The 19,422-nt window shown below is 38.1% G+C and overlaps 1 protein-coding gene across 14 annotated transcripts in view; it reads right to left on the reverse strand.

Annotated features, from left to right (window-relative positions):
• Nucleotides 1-19,422, reverse strand: part of PTPRT (protein tyrosine phosphatase receptor type T) — a 1,118,479-nt gene that overhangs the window by 239,131 nt on the left and 859,926 nt on the right. For all 14 annotated transcript variants that reach the window (XM_017944806.3, XM_017944803.3, XM_017944801.3 and 11 more), the window contains exon 12: nucleotides 2,653-2,926. In XM_017944806.3, the coding sequence (XP_017800295.2) occupies nucleotides 2,653-2,926 (274 nt within the window). The remainder of the gene's footprint in view (nucleotides 1-2,652; nucleotides 2,927-19,422) is intronic.

A 19,422-nucleotide genomic window follows, 5' to 3' on the forward strand; every position in this document is an offset into this window, starting at 1 on the left:
TTGTTTAGCATACCAAGGAATAGCCATAAAAATGGACAATGAGCAGCCCTCAGGGATGCTCTATGAAGTAGCCATTCTTTTGCTCCTTTACTTTCTTAATAAACTTGCTTTCACTTTACTGTATGGACTTGCCCTGAATTCTTTCTCACACGAGATCCAAGAACCCTCTCTTGGAGTCTGGATCAGGACCCCTTTCCTGTAACAAAACCTCTGTGGTTGGCGCAGGGCCAACCACTCTTATGGTGGGGACATTCCTTCTGATATGCATTTGCTAGTTTCCTGGGTTCTATAGGCATGCTCTATTTTTAGGTTTTTTGAGTATCTTAGTGGGAAGAATAAAGTAAAACTACTTCTTTCCCTTCTCATCATGGAAACTCAACTGCACCTTTTGATATGTGACAAGAGCAGGGAAGGCCACACCTTCTTAGAGGGTTGTGCTGAACTGATACACCAGCCAGCATGGGATGCCGAGAACCAAGAACAAGAGGAGCCCCAGATGCTTCTGCCAATTTTTATGTCTTCCCGCTCAATACATCAGAGTGCTTCATGCAGTGGGAAGACCAGATGGACAGGTGGAAGGCAGTCTGGCAGCTTCTCTTTGTAGTCTTATGCTCTCTGTGAGGAGTGTTGCTTGAACCAGTAATAAATGCAGAACTGAAATACCACAGTGGAATTTAAATGGGTGTGTGGACATTCTAAATGTTAATTAGTTCCTCAATCCAGGTTTCTCACCAAGCACTGACTGCCATTGACAGATTAAACTCTCCATCTTGGCCACCCAGAGCCTGCACAGGCTGTTCCCACACACTTCACCAAATCTTGCTTCTGTCTCAGGCTTCCCTTCTCCAGCAAGCTTCTCAGTTCTCCATGTTATACAATGCATAACGAGGCACATGACAGACTCCCTTACATTTCTATAAGCTCTTAGAGGGTACATACCGCATAACCTTAATATGAACTATAGGGTTTAGCATTTGTCAGTGTTTGTTAGATGTTTGTTAAAAGAAATATGACCACATTGAGGCCAGGTGTGGTGGCTCACGCCTGTAATCCCAACACTTTGGGAGGCTGAGGTGGGCGGAACATGAGGTCAGGAGATCAAGACCATCCTGGCTAACACGGTAAAACCCTGTCTTACCAAAAATATAAAAAAATTAGCCGGGTGTGGTGGTGGGCACCTATAGTACCAGCTACTCAGGAGGCTGAGGCAGGAGAATGGTGTGAACCCAGGAGGTGGAGCTTGCAGTGAGCCAAGATCGCACCACTGCACTGCAGCCTGCCAGCCTAGGCGACAGAGTGAGACTCTGTCTCAAAAAAAAAGAAAAGAAAAGAAAAGAAAAGAAATATGACCACCTGGATGGAAAATACAAGCTTGTGTAATAAAAGAGGCTAAAGATATTTAGCTCGCAGAAAAGACAATCATATGGGCACGTTTGTATAGAGAAGAAAAGGGTATTAGAAAAGATCTTATGTAACTGAAAGACTATAAACCAAGAAGGTGGTTGCACTGGTTTTGTAGGATGCTAAGAACAATGGGTAGAAACTTCAATAGGAAATATTTCAGTAAGTACACTAAAAAGCCTCCTTAGAGACACAGCCCACTCCCTACTCCAGAAAACACTAAAGCTACCTCAGAGATAAATGAGTTCTCTGTCATTTGAAGTATTCAAGAATAAGCACTAATGCCAGTTAACTAGTGTTGCAGTATGGATAGAACCATTGTTTTGTGTGTGTTTGGGATTGTTGAATGACCTTTGATATCCTTTCCAGCCCTGTGATTTTCTGATATTATGACTGGCGCCAATCCTTGACCAAAGAAATATTTGACACAAAAATGATTACCTTGTCTTTGGAGAAACACTATTTTCTAATGTGACCAATGGCAATGACAAAGGGGGTATTAATCACTGATCAATTAAACCATGCTTAGTGCATTCCTAGATAACAAATTGACAGATATTATTATTATATATGAAGAAATTAAGGCTCAGAGAGGTCATGTTATTTCCTCAAGTAAAGCACTATGTCTATACTCTTAATACAGAAGTGTGCAAACTTTTTTTGTAAAAAGCCATATAATAAATATCCTAGGCTTTGTGGGGCATATAACCTGTGTTACAACCAGCTTTACTGTTAAGCATCAAAATAGCCATAGACAGTGTGTAAATGAACAGGCATAGCTATATATATATATATATTTTTTTTTTTTTTTTTTTTGAGACGGAGTCTCGCTCTGTCGCCCAGGCTGGAGTGCAGTGGCCGGATCTCAGCTCACTGTAGCTCCGCCTCCCGGGTTCACGCCATTCTCCTGCCTCAGCCTCCCGAGTAGCTGGGACTACAGGCGCCCGCCGCCTCGCCCGGCTAGTTTTTTGTATTTTTTAGTAGAGACGGGGTTTCACCGGGTTAGCCAGGATGGTCTCGATCTCCTGACCTCGTGATCCGCCCGTCTCGGCCTCCCAAAGTGCTGGGATTACAGGCTTGAGCCACCGCGCCCGGCCTATTTTTTTTTTTTTTTTTAATTAAAGGCATGAGGTTGGATTTGGCCTAGGGGCCTTAGTTTTTCAGTCTCCATTTAGAGCCCTGCTGACTTATCATACGAGAATGAGAAAATGCAAACAAGATAAGGAATGACCTCCATGTGGCCATACTTACTCCATTGGCTTTGCTGAGTGCTTGGAAGTAGATGCTGTAGCTTTTCAGGGGAGAGAGAGGAGGGTTCCAGTAGCCATTGTATGTCTTATTGTCACCCACTGTAAATGGCTGGGTGACAGGCAGGTTGGCAGGCTTCAACTCAGCAGCAAAGTAGTGTAGAGAATCGAGGCTGGAGGCATTCCGATAGCTCACAGGCACCGAAAAGCACTCAATAATGTCAGCTGCCCTCCGTGACTTCTGTGGTCGCTCCTCCTTGACAACCAGCTGATAAACACTGGACCGGAAAGAGGGGACACAGACGGATGAGCAACTCTCTGGAAGAATGAGCTTGTTAGCTCTAATGGTATCAACCCAACTTCTCCTGTGTGGAAACATTGCTTCTGTCTACAACAAAACTTTTGTCCTGAGCATCAGATTTTCAAACCTACCACGTTGTAGAACTTTACCTCCACTTAGCTGTCTCAAAGCCAGCTCACACTAGACACATCTAAAACTCAACTCAGCCCCAACCCCTACAAACCTGTCTGCTCCTCCTTTTACATGTCTTTTCTTAGTAAATGGTAGCACCATCTGACAAGTGGCCAGAACCTGAATCTAGGGCTCATCTTCAGTTCTTAACTCGTTAATTCTCACTCCTTATCTTAATCAACAGTCTTACAGAAGTCTGTTGATTTGGCTTCTGTATGTTTGCATCTGCCCCACTTCTGTTTTCTCCTTCCACTGATAATACCTTAGTTGGGCACTTTCCCACTTCTTACCCAGATTCAACTAGTCTCTTTGCCTCTAATGCACTTGATTTATTAATCAGTCATCCTAATCATATGGCTTCCTAATCATATAGCTCTTCAAACACTTTCATAGGCCTTCCATTGTACAAATTATACAATCTAAACTCCTCATCTTGGCATTTGAAGCCCTCTGTGCCTGTCTTCTGTCTTCCATTTAGGTGTTCTCATGGTGTTCCCATCTTCTAGCTACTCCAGATCCCATGCTATTGCACAGATATATTTTGGATCTCACCTCATGCATTACTGACTTATGCTTCCTCTATCTGCAATGCCCTGCATCCTGGCCACCTCTGGTTTCCTCCAAAGGCTGAGCATGTCTTTCACTTCCTCTATGAAGCCTGTCCAGATATGTCCAGTCTGGATCAATCACCTCCCTCTTTAGTTCCCTTAGAGCTCACCTAATCTCCATCTGCTTTGTTTTCCAATATCATGAGATGGGACTACTCTTGCACTGGCTAGACTGTGACCTTTTACGAAGTAGGCATTGTGGCTTACTTATCACTGCATCATTCTCCACCCCTGCCCCACACTGCCCAGCAGGATGCCTGCCACCCAACAAGTGATCAATGAATGCTTGTTCAAATGAATTAAACTGGATTGAATTAAAACTGAAAGCAAACATGAAACCAAATCTGCCTGGATGCAGAAACCCTAATCAGATAAACAGCGATTGCCTTGAGTTCCTGTCTAGTGATCGCATATTGTTCCCTTCAACTTAGGAGGATGTAAGAAGATGCTAGTGTGTGAATAGAGATGACTGATCCTTTATTGAATATCAACTGACACCCAGTGTTAGACTCTCTTTGTAAAAGTTATTTTAAGGTTAGTAAGTTGGATAACATTGTTCAATCTCTTTGAATGCCCCACAGTTTACATCTCTCTGGAATAAATGCTCTTCTTTTAGAAGAGCTTTATTGCACGGATCTCTGGGACTCATGATCTAAAACAAAAGATCGATTGCCCATGAGTACCCACTGGAGACTTCTGTGAATTAATGAGGTGGTTGCAGTAGGGGGCCCCAAACCATTCATTTAAACAGGGCATAGTGAACCAGCACATGGTTTACGAAAAATGAAACGTGTTGCAGGCTACCATCCTTCAATCAGACCATCCATCTAAAGACACTTGACTAAGGAGTACAACTTGGGAGATGACAGAGACACAGGACTATTTCATTAAGGAAAAAAGGCTATGGAGGACTGCCCTAAGAAAATGTGACACACTCAATATGGCAAGTTTTCTCTCCAATTTTCTTGAGTATGGGAATTTTCAGGCATGTGAAAAGGAATGGTTGGGCATATGAGTATATGCCACACTTAGATGAGTGCAGGCAAAATAGCTCAATTACCATGCCTGTTGTACATACACATCTGAGTAAGAACCTGACAATTCAGAGTGCATGTGAGTGACATGTGAGTGGAGTGGATGTGGACAATCTCTCAAGGCATGCACACTACATCTGAGGGTGTACCATTTCCAAGTGAGGATCTGTACTACCTGGGCGTCTAACTCCAAATGAGTGAATGTAACATTTAGATGAATGGATGAATGTGGTTAACCTGAGTGTTTAGACTTCTAAATAAGTATGTGTAACATCTGAGAATGTTTTAACCACCCAAAGTGTGTGTGGGTATGTACCATCTATGCCATAATGCCTGTTGAAGTCAATAAATGTTTAAATTAAATTATGATTTCAGCAATCACTTCCTCCTCAACTCTGGGGTCCTTCTCAATTGTACAATTCCTATGTTTATCAGGACAGCTAAGCTCAAAGCAGTCACTGAAAAATAGCACAAGGACCTAATACCCAAACCTAGAGGTTGCAGGGCAGAAGTGGAGGGGTGTTTGTAACAGAGTTTTCAGGACCTGCAATGCTTTATAAATGACAATATATTGAGGTAAATCTTAGAATCTGGCTTGAATGCTAATAGTAGCTCGACCAGTTGAGAGTCCATTACTCATGGGACTCTGATCTGTGAGGGAAAGGGCAAACACAAGAGAGCTTCATGAAGCAGACAACCTCTTGGGCTCTCCTGATGAAGCTAACAACAGCACCTAAGAACACTGCATTGGATTTGGGAGCAGGCAACCAACGCAGCCCTCATAGCCTCTTGAGCAGATTAGAAGGAACCAACAGCCTCATCCCCAGGACCAGGAGTTGGAAAGAGCTGGGAGTCCCTGCTTTCCTCTGAGGGCCAGCCTATCCCTACTCACCATTTGGATTGATCATATCTACATAACAAGGCCTTTATCTTGGTTTCTCAGATAGACTTCCCATTCTATCTTAAATCCTTCTGTCATCTTTCCCCTCTAAATTGAGACCCCCGAAGCCTTGGGAGCTTCCCTGGGACTGAATCGCCCTCCGAGAATCACTTCCTATTGCCTCTGGCCCTCCTGTGATGGGATGGATCAAGAAGGGCCACATGGCTGGCCTCATTTACTGTCCACGACTAGCAGAAGATTCCATAGTTGTGGCCAAGCAAGAAGACAGGTTCTTATTGGGCTCTGAAAATTCAAATGCTGCCAAGATCTATCAGACAGAGCCATAAAATCTCTGTGAGGGTCAGCCTGTATATCCCCATCAGCTCTTTCTCCCCACCAATCTGATTACTGAAGATCCACTTGTCAATTCAACCAAGGTCAACAGCCAGATTACACATGAGGAGCTGAGGCTGAGAGGTCAAGTGATTCATGAGGTCAAACTGCAGCAAAAGTAGAAACCCAGACTTTTCATTCATAGTTGAGTATCCTTTCTTTTTTTTTCTTTTTCTTTTTTTTTTTTTTTTTGCTATTTTCTTCTCTTCCTACAAACCAATAAAATGTATAAAGGCCTTCCAAGCATTTTTTTCTAACTTGGCATCCCAAACTGCTTAGCTCTACCCCAACCAACTCCATATGAAATTACAAAGAATAGCAAAGGGTATTTTTTTGGTTTAAACTGTGCAGTCAACATATGGTTCACATACGATTGTGATTATCGTGCCAAAATATACCCAGCAACTCCTTCGGGCCCATGCATTCGCAGCCTGTCCATTCAAAAGCAAACCTGCAATGCAGCCAGAGAAACTTAAATCATTTTGTTAGATAAATCTGTTTGCCAATGGATCCAGCCTCTCTCAAAGACCACAGAACTCTGATTGAAGAGGGGGAGAAGAAACAGTGCTCACAAGTTGTATAACCTTCCTTTCCTGACACTTTTTAGGAAAGGGTGGGGGAAAGAAACAACAAACTGAGTATTATTTTTATTTCTTGTAGTAGCTTCATTCTCATTCTCTTGAGAATACATTTATCTAAGAGCATGTTCTTTTCAGCTTGCTGGTAATGATAAAATCATATCCAAATGCGAATGACCTCCCTTTTGGGATCATATCTTTAGCTCAAAAACAGTGGTTGCAATAAACTATTCAGAATCATTTTTAAAGAGAGGGGATTTTTTTAGTAGGAAAAATCCCAATAACATGAGAAAAAAACAACTTAAGACACTCACTGCACAACACATAGCATTTACTCATACACTTTCTCCTCTTGTGACACCCTCTCTCTTTCTCCTAATGAGAAGATGGGCATTTATGACTTTTTTTCCCATTACTTATCCCAAGGATCTCTTATTACAAGGATCTAAGAGCTATACTGTGCCCCCAACTCATTTCATTCACTCTAAGGTGATTTCTGTAAGGTCAAGGAGAGTTTGTACTGTCACTTTCAGTATCTCCTGCTGTCCATCCAAGGCAAAAACCCTCAGAACCTTTCTACAGGCTCTGGAAAACCCTGCTGCTGGACCTTCTTCCTCCCTCTGGTCCCTAAGCTAATGGTTTAAATGGTGGCTTGAGATTCTCGGACCAGATTCCACTGAGGGGGCCCAGGGACCTATCAGAGCATCCTTCCATTAGTAACAGTTCCTGTGGCCCTCTTTCTAGATCTAGAGAAGTCTCTAGCCAGGAGCTGTGTCCTCTCAGAAGGTTGGAGTCAGATGACAGAGAGAGTAGATGCTCTAGCTCACAGGTAGAGCTTGCCCAACTTCAGAAATATGCATATTTTAGTCCACTTTCTCCCAGAATGAAGCATGTCTGAGTTCAGGTTCTTCCAGAAACAGACCCCGAGCCAAGGTTTCACTGCAAATGATGTATTGAGGAAGTAGTCCCAGAAGAAACTAGCAAAGGAGTGAGAGAAAATGGGAGGAAGTGAAGTAAGGGTATGATATCAGGCAAAGTCCCAGTCTTAGCCTGATCCCATAGGGAGCTCTGGAGCATAAATTATACCCCCAGAGTTTGTCTCATCTCAAACCACAGGCTTTTGAACCTCCAGTGCTGGTCAGTGATTGGTTATGGCTGAGTCAGAGAGACATAAACTCTAAGGCACTCCTAACTCTGTGTGAGGAGGGTCAGACAAGGCAGCTCTGGCATCTTAATGGCAACATCCCACAGCAGGTCACACCTGGAAACCATTTACATCAAGGCACATGGAGCTGGGAGATGGGCACATGGCATAAAAGGGGAGGTGACAGGGTTTGGGTGGCGAGCGGCTCTGACAGGGCAGTTTTCGACAATAACCATATGAGACTTGTGAAAAAGATCAGAGACCTATTTTATCAAGGTATTTTTCAACCTTTGTTTCCAGCACTGCTCAGCTGAGAGACATGGTAATCTCTCACCAATCCTAGTAGCTTCTCCATCACTGATTTCTTCAAGTGAGGGCAGTGAACAGTCATCTCAGAATCTCAGCGGAGGGTTGCTCAAGATCAATAGTTCTCAACTGTGGCTGCATATTATAACTACCCAGAGGACTTTAAGAACGTTTATTCCTTGGGTCTAGTACAGATCAGCTGAATCAGAATCTCTAGGGGTGGGACCCTAGCATCAGTACTTTTCGGAAAAGCTCTCTAGATAGTTAAACGTGCAGCTATGAAATCATAAGCCTAGGTGATTCTGATGTTTATACCCTTGCCTCGATGTTTATTCTGATATTTATACCTGTAGAGCCAACAGGGACATTCCCCTCCAGTATTCTCAGTCCCTTGGAAGACACTGATTTGAGTCATTCCAAATTCACCAAAGCATTAATACATAATTACCAGTATTCTGAGTCATTGTACACCATATCTCCTGATTTATTTCTTCCACAGCTTTGATCATAATTGAAATGTGTCTTCTTTAATTATTTGTTTACTGGCTTTACTGCTTGCCCCCAAATAGGCTGCCAACCTCATGAGGTCTGAGATCTTGCCATCTAGTTCATGGCTTCTAATACCATACTAGACACACAATGGTTTTTCACTAAGTATTTCTTAAAAAAAGAATTTAAAAAATTACAAAATAAAGTTTAAGTGCACATCACATCAATTCTCACCACACGTCTCAACGTCTTTCTATATGCTGTTCCATCTGCCCACGAATGCCTTTTTTTCTTCTTCTCCATCTTGAGAACTCCTCATCCAATCCAGATCCAGATCAAACATCACACTTTCTCTCTTGACTTGCAAACCAGAGCTGGTTTCTCCCTCTTCTGTTCTCACAGCTCTTCATCTACACCTCTATCATAGCTCCCACTGCTGTGTACTGCAATGATGCCTCCGCTCTCCAGGAAATATTTATTGCATACCTACCACTTACTAGGCAATATGCTAAACTTATTCTATTTATTATCTCATTTGACCTTTATAACAGTTCTAAGAGGCAGATACTATTATCATCATTTGACAAAATAAGACAACCAAACCACGGAGAGGCTCGAAATCTTTTCCAGGGTCACGCTGTTATCTGATTGCTAGAGCTAAGATTTGAACGCAGGTAGTTTGACTCCTGAACCCTCATTCTTAACCACAAGGGTATACTGCTTTCTATCACACAGAAGGTTAAGCAATCACCTTTATTTTACTCCAGTAAATACTTTTTAAAAAAATTTCTATATCAAGGAAGATATAATAACACTTTATAAAATTTTAAAAATGAAGAAAAAGGAAAAAAGTGTTTCCCTAATTGAACAATCATAATGTGATCATCAATGAAATGTTGGTGACTCTTTTACCATTCTTTCCTTCTGCAAGAGCAACCTCTGATGTAATATTGAAAATCAATAGAAGAAATCTTTTTGCTTATAGATTTTCATCTTACAGTCAACTTGGTTGGTTTGCACACACAATTTTAATATTATATACAAAGGGCTCCCAATACCATATATCTTCAGCTATTCCAGGATGTCTAATGATTTAGCAAATTTGTTAACTAAGAAGCCCTTAATATTGACATTGCTGAGAATAATCAAACGTATAAGAACTTGCCTCAAGCACACTGACTGAGAATTACACGGTTTCCATATACCTCTTCCTTCAAAGGTTACTTGATTAAGTGATCTATAGGAACATGTAGGTCTTGGCTGTTCATGGCCATGACAGGGAGTCACAGGAACATGGGTAAATGCATTCCTTATTGAGGCTTGGCTAACTTTGTTGTCTGTCATGTGCTGTCTCTCATGTGACAAGGTTAATGCCATTTCCCAAGATAGTAGGAAGCTGCTTTGTCTTTATATTTTTCTAGATTACCTCCGCACCCTGTGCTGACCAGAAGAGCTATGGGGAAAGGTCCCGCCTACTAAAAACTGGCATTAGAGTTGACTCGGATACAGATAGTGATGCCTCTAGCCATCAGAAATGGTTAATCAACAGTAAGTAAAATCTGTTTAGCAAAGCAAAGATTTATGTAACACATCTTTAGTGGATTTTAATAAAGCTGATTAAAACACAAAATTAGCATGCACAAACTCAGTTTGTAATCCAGGATCTGCTAATGCCTAGCTACCCGTATGACCTTGGGCAAGACACTTAATCTTGCAAGAGTATACAATTATTGTCCCTTTTAATCCGTTTCTCGGTTTATGTGTCCATCTCCCATCTTTTTTTTTTTTTAGTTATTATAGTTACACAGTTAAAACTTATTTCCATAGGTTATGGGGGAACAGGTGGTGTTTGGTTACATGAGTAAGTTCTTTAGTGGTGATTTGTGAGATTTTGGTGCACCCATCACCCGAGCAGTATACACTGAACCCCATTTGTAGTGAGGGACATCTCCCATCTTCTATGTGCTTTGTTGTGAATAGGGGCATCCAAGACTTCTTCAGAGGGCTGTCTTAAAACTACTGAAGACTTCTTTGCTGGTGAACAGGGCATGAGATTGTAAATCTTGGTCTCCCCTAACTCATACCCATATCTGATTACAGGCTAGCATTTTCCAGTGACTGCCCTAGGTAGAAGTGGAAAAATCCTGCTCCTCTGCCTCAGGGAGAACAGGTTCAAGGTGCAATTCACTCTACATAGGCTCACACATTGGTTTGGCTTCTTTATCTTCCCTTTCCTGCTTCCTTCTGTCTATTAGTGGTATCTACTGAAAATGCTCCCTTAATAAATCACTTGTATTCAAATATTTAGCCCACAGGTCTGCTTCTGAGACAATTCAACCTAAAATAATCTCTATATGGCTCAATTTCCTCATAGTTAAAAATTATGAGGTGGGCCTTGATGAATGGTGGAATGAGTAGCTTGGCACATGCTCTCCCCTAAAAGCAATAATTAAACTACACAATATTGTCAATATCAACCATGTCAGGAGTTGCTGGAGAAAAATTTATAAATTTAAACACCTGTATTATAAGAGAAGAAAGATCGCAAATAAAAATGTAAGTTTCCGTCTTAAGAGAGTAGAAAAACAGGAGAAAAACTAATCCCCAACAAGAATAAAGAATAAAAGAATAAGAATAAAGATCAGAGTGGAAATCAATATGATAAAGACCATAAAAACAAGAGTAAAAAATCAATTAAAGAAAGTTTTTTGTTTATTTGTTTTTAAGATCAACACAATTGACAACTCTTTATCTCTACTGACCAGAAGAAAAAGAGAGATGATATAAATTACCAAAATCAGAAGTAAAAGAGGGGACATCACTACTGACTCTACAGAAATCAAAACACTTTGAAGAGAATACTGTAAAAAAAAATTATGCTAAAGAACATGGACAATGTAGATGCAATACATAACTTACAAAAACTAACTCATGAAAAAGAATAAAATTCCAATAGACTTAGAACAAGTAAAATAGTTAAATTAGTAATTACAATCCTTCCCACAAAGAAAAGCCCTGCCTATGTGGCATCACTGGTTAAGTCTGTCAGATATTTAAAAGAGAAATAGTTCCAATTTTTCACAAACTTTTCCAGAAAACAGCAGAGGAGTGAAAGCATTTCAACTTATTCTATGGGGCCCTGATATCATAAATCAGAGAAACATATACAACAAAAGAAAATGATAGCACATTCACTCATGAATATAGACCCCAAAATGGTGAACCAAATACTAGCAAACTGAGTCTAGTAACATATAGATTATGTAAATAACTTAGTGAGATTTATCCCAGGAATACAGGTTGGTTTAATTTTCAAAAATCAATGAATGCCAATATTGCATATTAATAGAACAAAATGGAAATCACATAATCATCTCAAAAGATGGGAAAAATCATTTGATAAAACACAATATATATTTAAGATAAAGGGTACTATAGAAAGGAAAATTGGGATAAAAAGGAACTTTCTGAACCTGATAAAGGCCATCCACACAATATATCAAACTAACATCATACTCAAGGGTAAATGACTGAATGCTTTCTCTCAAAATCAGGATCAAGACAAGGATGTCTGATTAACTTTACACTAGAGATACTAGCCAGTGAAATAAGAAAAAATTAATTAATGGCGCCCCAATTGGAAAGGAAGAAGTAAAACTTTTTATTTGCAGATATTATCATATATATATATACAATCAAAGGATTTTATACACACACTCACACACACACACTATGCCAACTAGAACAATAAACAATTTTCACAAAGTCATAGTATACAAGATCAATATAAAAATCAATTGTATTCTTATCATTAGCAAAGAGCAATCTACAAATGAAATTAAGCAAACAATTCCATTCACAATAGCATCAAAAATACTTAGAAATAAATTTAACATAACAAATGAAATATTTGTACATAGAAAAGTAAAACAAAATTGCTGAAATAAATTGAAGAAAATCTAAATAAAGAGAAAGACATTCCATGTTCATAGACTGGAATAATCAATATTGTTAGCATGGCAATTATCTACAAATCTGTCTATAGATTTAGCACAATCCTTGTCAGAATCCCAAGAGACTGCAAAAACAAGCTAATTATAAAGTGTATATGGAAATGCAAGGGCCCCTATTAGACAAAACAATTTTCAAAAACAAGAAAAAAGTTGCAGGACTTAGAGTTTCAGATTTCATAAATTTTAAAAATCAATACAGTCGCATGCTGGCAGAAGAATAAATCTATCGGTCAATGAAGGAGAATTTAGAATCCTGAAATAAACACCTACAGTTACGATCAATTGACTCCTAACAAGGTGCCAAGATGATTTAATGGTAACGTGATAGTCTTTTCAGCAAATGGTACCGGGTCAATTCAATATTCACATGTACAAATCTAAATTTAAACCTTCAAGAACAGAAAATGGATCATAATCCTAAATTTAAAAACTAAAACTATAAAACTAGTAGAAAACATAGAAGAAAATCTTTATGATCTTTGATTAGAAATAAAGCATATAGATACGACACTGAAAGCATGATTAGTGAGAAAAAAAGATTAAAATGGCAATAATGTTATCTTTTAATTGGGCTTCAAAAAATACTATTAAACAAATTAAAACAATTTCACATGCTGAGAGCAAGTATTTCCAAATCATGTGTATACAAGACTTATACCCAACATGCATAATGACACATTACAGCTCAATAATAAGATGAACTACCCAATTTTAAAATGGCAAAAGATTTGAGTAGACACTTCACCAGATATGAAATATAAATGGCTAATAAGCTAACGATAAGATAGTCAACATCATTACTCATTAAGGAAATATAAATTAAAGCAACAATGAGAAACTATCACACACCCCTGCTATAATGGACATCAGACAAAAGACAGACAACCAGTGTTTGAAAGAATGTGGAAAAACTGGTACCATCATACCTTGCTGTTGGAAAGGTAAAATGGTAGTCACTCTGGGATACAGTCTGGTAGTTCCTTAAAAAGTTAAACATAAAACTACCATTCATCTAGTTATTCCTTTTCTACCTATCTACCCAAAAGAAATGAAGACATGTCCACACAAAAACCTGAATTAAACTGTTCATAGAAGCATTATGTATAATAGCCAAAACATAAAAACCAACCAAATGTTTATCAACCAATTGGTAAATAGGTAAACAATATGTGGTATATCTATGCAATAGAATATTATTCAGTAACAAAAGAAATAAACTACTGCTACTATCTGCAGCATGAAGTTCCAAAACATTATGCTAAATGAGAGAAAAAAGATGCAGAAGACTACATATCATATGATTCTATTCATATTTATTAAGTATGGAGAAAAGGCAAGGTCACAGAGACAGAAATCAGATTAGTAATTGCCTGGGACTGGAAGTAGAAATAGGAATCAATTGCACATGGGCATAGGGGATTTTATGGCATGATGAAAATATTCTAAAATGGGATTGTAGTGATAGTTGCATGACACTATACATTTACTAAAGAACTGTACACTTAAAATAGGTAAATTTATGGTATGTAAATTATACCTCAATAAAGCTGTTGAGAGAAACAGACCGAATAATCTTGAATGTCCTTTCACACTTCAAAAGTCTATGCTTTGGCATTTAAGTATGCACAAATTTTAATACAAAATGCTATGATAAACCATTGGTTTTATTGGACAAGATGGGCTAAGAAACAAGTGTGAGCTTTGTAATCCCCAAAAGAATCTAGCTTTGCAATTACATTCCCTGCTTAAAGGTCACTCAGAACCATGGAGCTGAAATTTACAATGATATGTCTTAGTTAGCCAACCTTTCTTCCAAGTCTCTGGAAATTCCCGTTTTTACTCACTATTTGCCTAGTCAAAATAGCTCTCAGAGGAGACAAGAAAATGGGAGGAGGTGTACATTTGGCAGATTAGTGTCAGAGTTAGCGCACATGCATCTTTGCTTTGCCTCTGACTAGTTTGGCGACCTATTGCCCTATCTGTCTATCTTTCATACATTTATTCATCAGACATTTATTGAGGGATGATAGCTCAATAAATAAAGGTAGCAGGTTCAAATTTAAATGTAACCTGACCACTGGGTACTGGGTGCTTAGAGCTCAGAGTGGAGAAATAGATTATTAATTGTTCACCACAATCCAATGAAGTGAAGGCACCAAGAACTCTGCCAGGGAAGGATTCTGGGAAGGGAGGAGCCTACAGGGCAGTGCAAAGACTGAAATCACATGTCTAGGAAGTGCATTCTAGAAAGTGCTCTATGAAAGTTGGCTGGGACCTTCACAATTGCTGCATGCATTATTATTACAATGTTACTGAATTACACACCAAAGAGTAGCTTTGTTTTTTATTTGGGCCCTTCTCCTATGATTGAATTGCATTTGATATATTTAATGAAGGTGAATTTTGTGTAGAAATTTAGAGGAAGAAAAATATGTTGTGTAAAGGAATCGTGAAAATCCAGTTGAAGAATCCAAGTAAGTTCTCCCTCAATCATGGCTCTTCTGTCTTTCAAAATACCATAGATTCAGTCCATAAGCAATTCCCACGGCTCCAGTTTCAACATACCGTATATTTAGAATATGACCGCTTCTCAACATCTTCATAGTTACAACCCTGGACTAAGCTTCTATCATCTCTTGATTGGATTACTGTAACAGCCTCCCAACTGGTCTCCCTGCTTTCACTTTTGCCCCTCAATATTTATTCTCAAAACAGCGGCTAGAATGACCCTTTAAAAACATGACTCAGCTCAAGACACCCCTCTGCTCAAAGTCCCATTATGGTTCCCACCTTACTTAGAGTAAAATGCAACATCTTTACAATGTCTGCAAGTCTCACTCTTAAGAACTCTCTGATCTTACTCTTCTAATTCTTTTCCAGTTACACTGGCCTCTTTGCTATTCCTTGAACACCCCACACATGTTCCCATTTCAAGGCCCTTGCTCTTGCTATCCCCTTCCTTGAATGGTCTTCCCTTGCAGATATGCAACCCAAGGAAGGCTTACTTTTTCACCTCTGCCAGGGAAGTCTGTCCTGAACACTTCATTTAAAATGGCAACCTAAAGCCACAATATAGTCAATTATACTTTCCCTCTTAATTTTTATCTGGATCATTTATCATTACCTACCACGCCTAACAGATTAGGTCCTTTTAAGAGAGAACTGTAAGCACTGTAAATGTCAACCTTCCTTTGGGAAAAAGCAGCTGGATCAATATGGGGCCAGTCAGGCAATATTTGGGTAGATAACCTTGATTTGGTGACCTTTGCTAAAGCAAGGTGAAGGTTTTAGTACTGGCTTTACACTCGCTGCTCTGTCTGCAATGCTGAGAAAGTCACTTTACCTCTAGAACTTGCATCTAAAATGGAATAATTGTGACCAATGCAACAAGACACAAAACAGAAGAGACGTACATTTTAGAAAGGAAAGCAATTCATCATCATTTGCAGATAATATGACTAGAGCTAATATATCGAAGCAAATCAACTGAAAGACTTTTAAAATTAATAAAAGAATTCAGTAAAGTAGTTTTGTAGAAGATAGAGATAAATACACTGTACACCATGGAAAACAAGCTAGAAGATGTAATGAAAAAGTCTTTTAGAATAGAGTCCTTTAAAAATAACTAAGGAAAACACAAATAAGAAATGTACAGGACTGACACTGGAAGGAAAATAAAACTCTACTGAATGATTTAAAAGACCATCTCCAGCCCCTAGCACACGGCCTGGTAGAGTGGGTGTTAAATAATTGTGCTGAACTGAAGATGAATAAATGGACAGAAATGCTGAAGTCCTGGAGGAAAGCATCATATATTGTAAAAATGTCAATTCTTGCCAAACTGATGTATTGTTTTATTTGAGAAAAAGCAAATTGTATAAAACATGAACCAGTTAGGTGATATTTGTGAGCCCTAAAGATGTGGATGACCATAATTTGACAATTCCAGTAAGATTTGTTTTGTTCAAAATGGGAAATATAGTTAAGAACTTAAAAAAACAACAACAAAGGAATGATGCTGTAAAACCACTACTGGGTAATAAGTTATATTATGAAGTTACAATGATTAAACTATGGGTACTAGAGTACGAGTTAAATAAAAATGGAATAGGTAGGGGTGTGTGTGTGTGTGTGTGTGTGTGTGTGTGTGTGTATGTGTGTATGACAGAGAGAAATAGATAATTGTATGTATAAAAATACGAGCAACATAAATTAATGAAAAATAAAATTATATCACTTAGTGTTTGAAAAATTCAATAATTACCAGAAGAAATCATCAAATTTAAGACCTTGCTACATAGGAAAACCATACTATATTCCAGTAGTTCAGAATTAATTTATTTATTGAAAAATTTTAGTATGCCCTTGCCAACCAAATACAATGTGTGATCCTTGATTGGATCCTGGATTGAATTTTAAAAAGCTTTAAAGGACAATTAATTGGGAGAGTTGGGGAAATTTGAATATGACCTATATATTAGATACCAGCATTATGTCACTTTGAAATTTCCTTAGTGTGGTGATTGTTTTGTGACTATGTAACAGACTGACCTTTCCATAGGAGATAAAAACTAAAGGTTTTGAAGAGTCATGGTCACTACAAGTAACCCTCAAATGGTTTAATAACCATTTGAGAGACAAGAGAAAGAGAGAGAAACCAAACATGGCAAAATGCTTACGACTGGCAAATCTATGGGAAGGATGTGTGGATGGTTATTGTATCATTCTTGCAATATCCTGTAGGTTTGAAATCAAAGAAAAAGATAATCTTGAGTGGAAAAGAATTGTTTAAGCTTAATAATAGAACAATTTACAAAAGACAAAAGAAAAATGACAAATTTGTCTATATGTAAATTTGAAATGTCTGAAAACAGAATAAAAAATAAGACAACCAATTAGAAAAGCTATTCCCAGAAAATATGACAGAGAAGGAAGCAATATTTTAATATTTTAAAAATCATATCAGGTATAGAGGATAAAAATGACAAAGGACACACATAAAAATCAATAAATTATCTGAATAAATGAAGGTATAGGCTATATTCTGTATATATAATGGGACAGAACCATAAATTGCTACATCAAAATTCTGCACAAATGAAAACCTCCAACTGGGGAAAATAAGAACTTACTTTATATGATGCCTTACAAGTAATTCTCATATCAAATAGAAAATCAAAACCACAATTTCCTACTCTTTAGAAACTATTACTGTGAGAACAATGATGTTTAATGCTTATGGGATAGGACCAAACCTGTTTTCAGCATCTGAAAAGCCTTTGTTATTAAACAAAAAAGAATGACAATAAATTAATTAAGCATTCCATAAAAAGAAAATTAGAATAAACAACAGTAGAGCCAGATGGCTTTTCCAATGAGTTCTTTCAATCTTCCAGGAACTGATAATTCCCATGTCATAGAAACAATTACATCAGACAGAAAAAGGAAAAGCATCTCAAATTGCTACAAACTATTCCTCTAACATACTATTAAATTGGTGCTCCATAAGTGGATCATTTACTGCAGGTACACAAGATAGATTTAGTAATAGAAAATCTAGGAAAATATCACATAAATAAATCCAAATAGAAAAAAAAGTATGATCATATGAGTAGATACCAAAAAGGCACTTGATAAAATCACTCACTTTAGAAGAGTCATAAAGATAAAGTATAGAATAGAAATATTTTTCCTTTTCAGATTTTAAAATACCTATTTCAAATCTACAACTAACATTATATGTAAGAGAAATTTGCTGGAGGTCTAGTGTTTGAGGTTGGAATTTAGACAAAAAGTTCAGCTATTAACATTAGTTGGCAACACTGCCCAGAAAGCTCTACCCAATGCAATAAAACATAAAACCAAAATAAGAGCTATTGCAACTGGAATAGGAGGACATAAAATTATCATTATTCATAGATGGTGTGATTATTAGCTGGTAAACCAAGATAATAAAACTTAATTAAAGAAACTCACAAGAGGTTTCAGCGAACGAGATGAGGAAAACACACAGAGCACACACACATTCTCTCACACACAGTTTCCCTCAATACCAGCAAAAACCAGTTAGCAAACACAATAGGGGACAGATAGATAGCAGGAGACACCACAAGCTTAATGTTAGTAAGAAACAATTTTAACAAGGTAGCTATGGGTGGAATCTACATGACAGAGTCAATGCCTCTGTCCTGAGAAATAGTCAAGACTCAGATGAATGGATAGGCTTGCCCTCTTTCAGCGTGGAAAAGCTCACGTTAATATATATCATCATTTTAGATTAAGCAATAGTCTTAACATAATTTAGGCCAATTCCATGGGGGATTGTTTAGAGAATATGACAAAGGGATTTAAAAATTCTTAGGGAAACATAAGTGGGTAAAAATAGCCAAGAACATTTTGAACAACAAGAAATAGGAAGACTAGATATTAAAATGTTTTGTAAAGCTATATTAAGATGGGTGGTACAGACACAGTGATCAACAGAGAGGCAGATCTAATGGAACAGTATAGATAAACCAAGAATATAGCGGCGTGTGCGCGCACGCGCACACACACACACGCACGCAACATCACAGTTCAGTAAGACTGGAAGGAGTATTCAATAAATGGTGTGGAGAAAATCTGTCAACTACTTGGAGAAACAAAAGAATAAGCACTCCCCAAACATCATGAAAATGGTAATAGCTATCATAAGTGGCAAAAGAAGGATGCAACATTATCAGTGAAGATCAACATTACGTAAAGCCTATTTTTTTCATTTAGTGAATAAAAATGGAGAAAAGTTCCCAAATGTTAGTATTTTTTTCGATGTTCTTATCATTTCTATGTAAGCATGCATTATTTTGTGGTGAATCTAA

This window comes from Papio anubis, chromosome 16, assembly GCF_008728515.1.
Source record: "Papio anubis isolate 15944 chromosome 16, Panubis1.0, whole genome shotgun sequence".
NCBI lineage: Eukaryota > Metazoa > Chordata > Mammalia > Primates > Cercopithecidae > Papio > Papio anubis.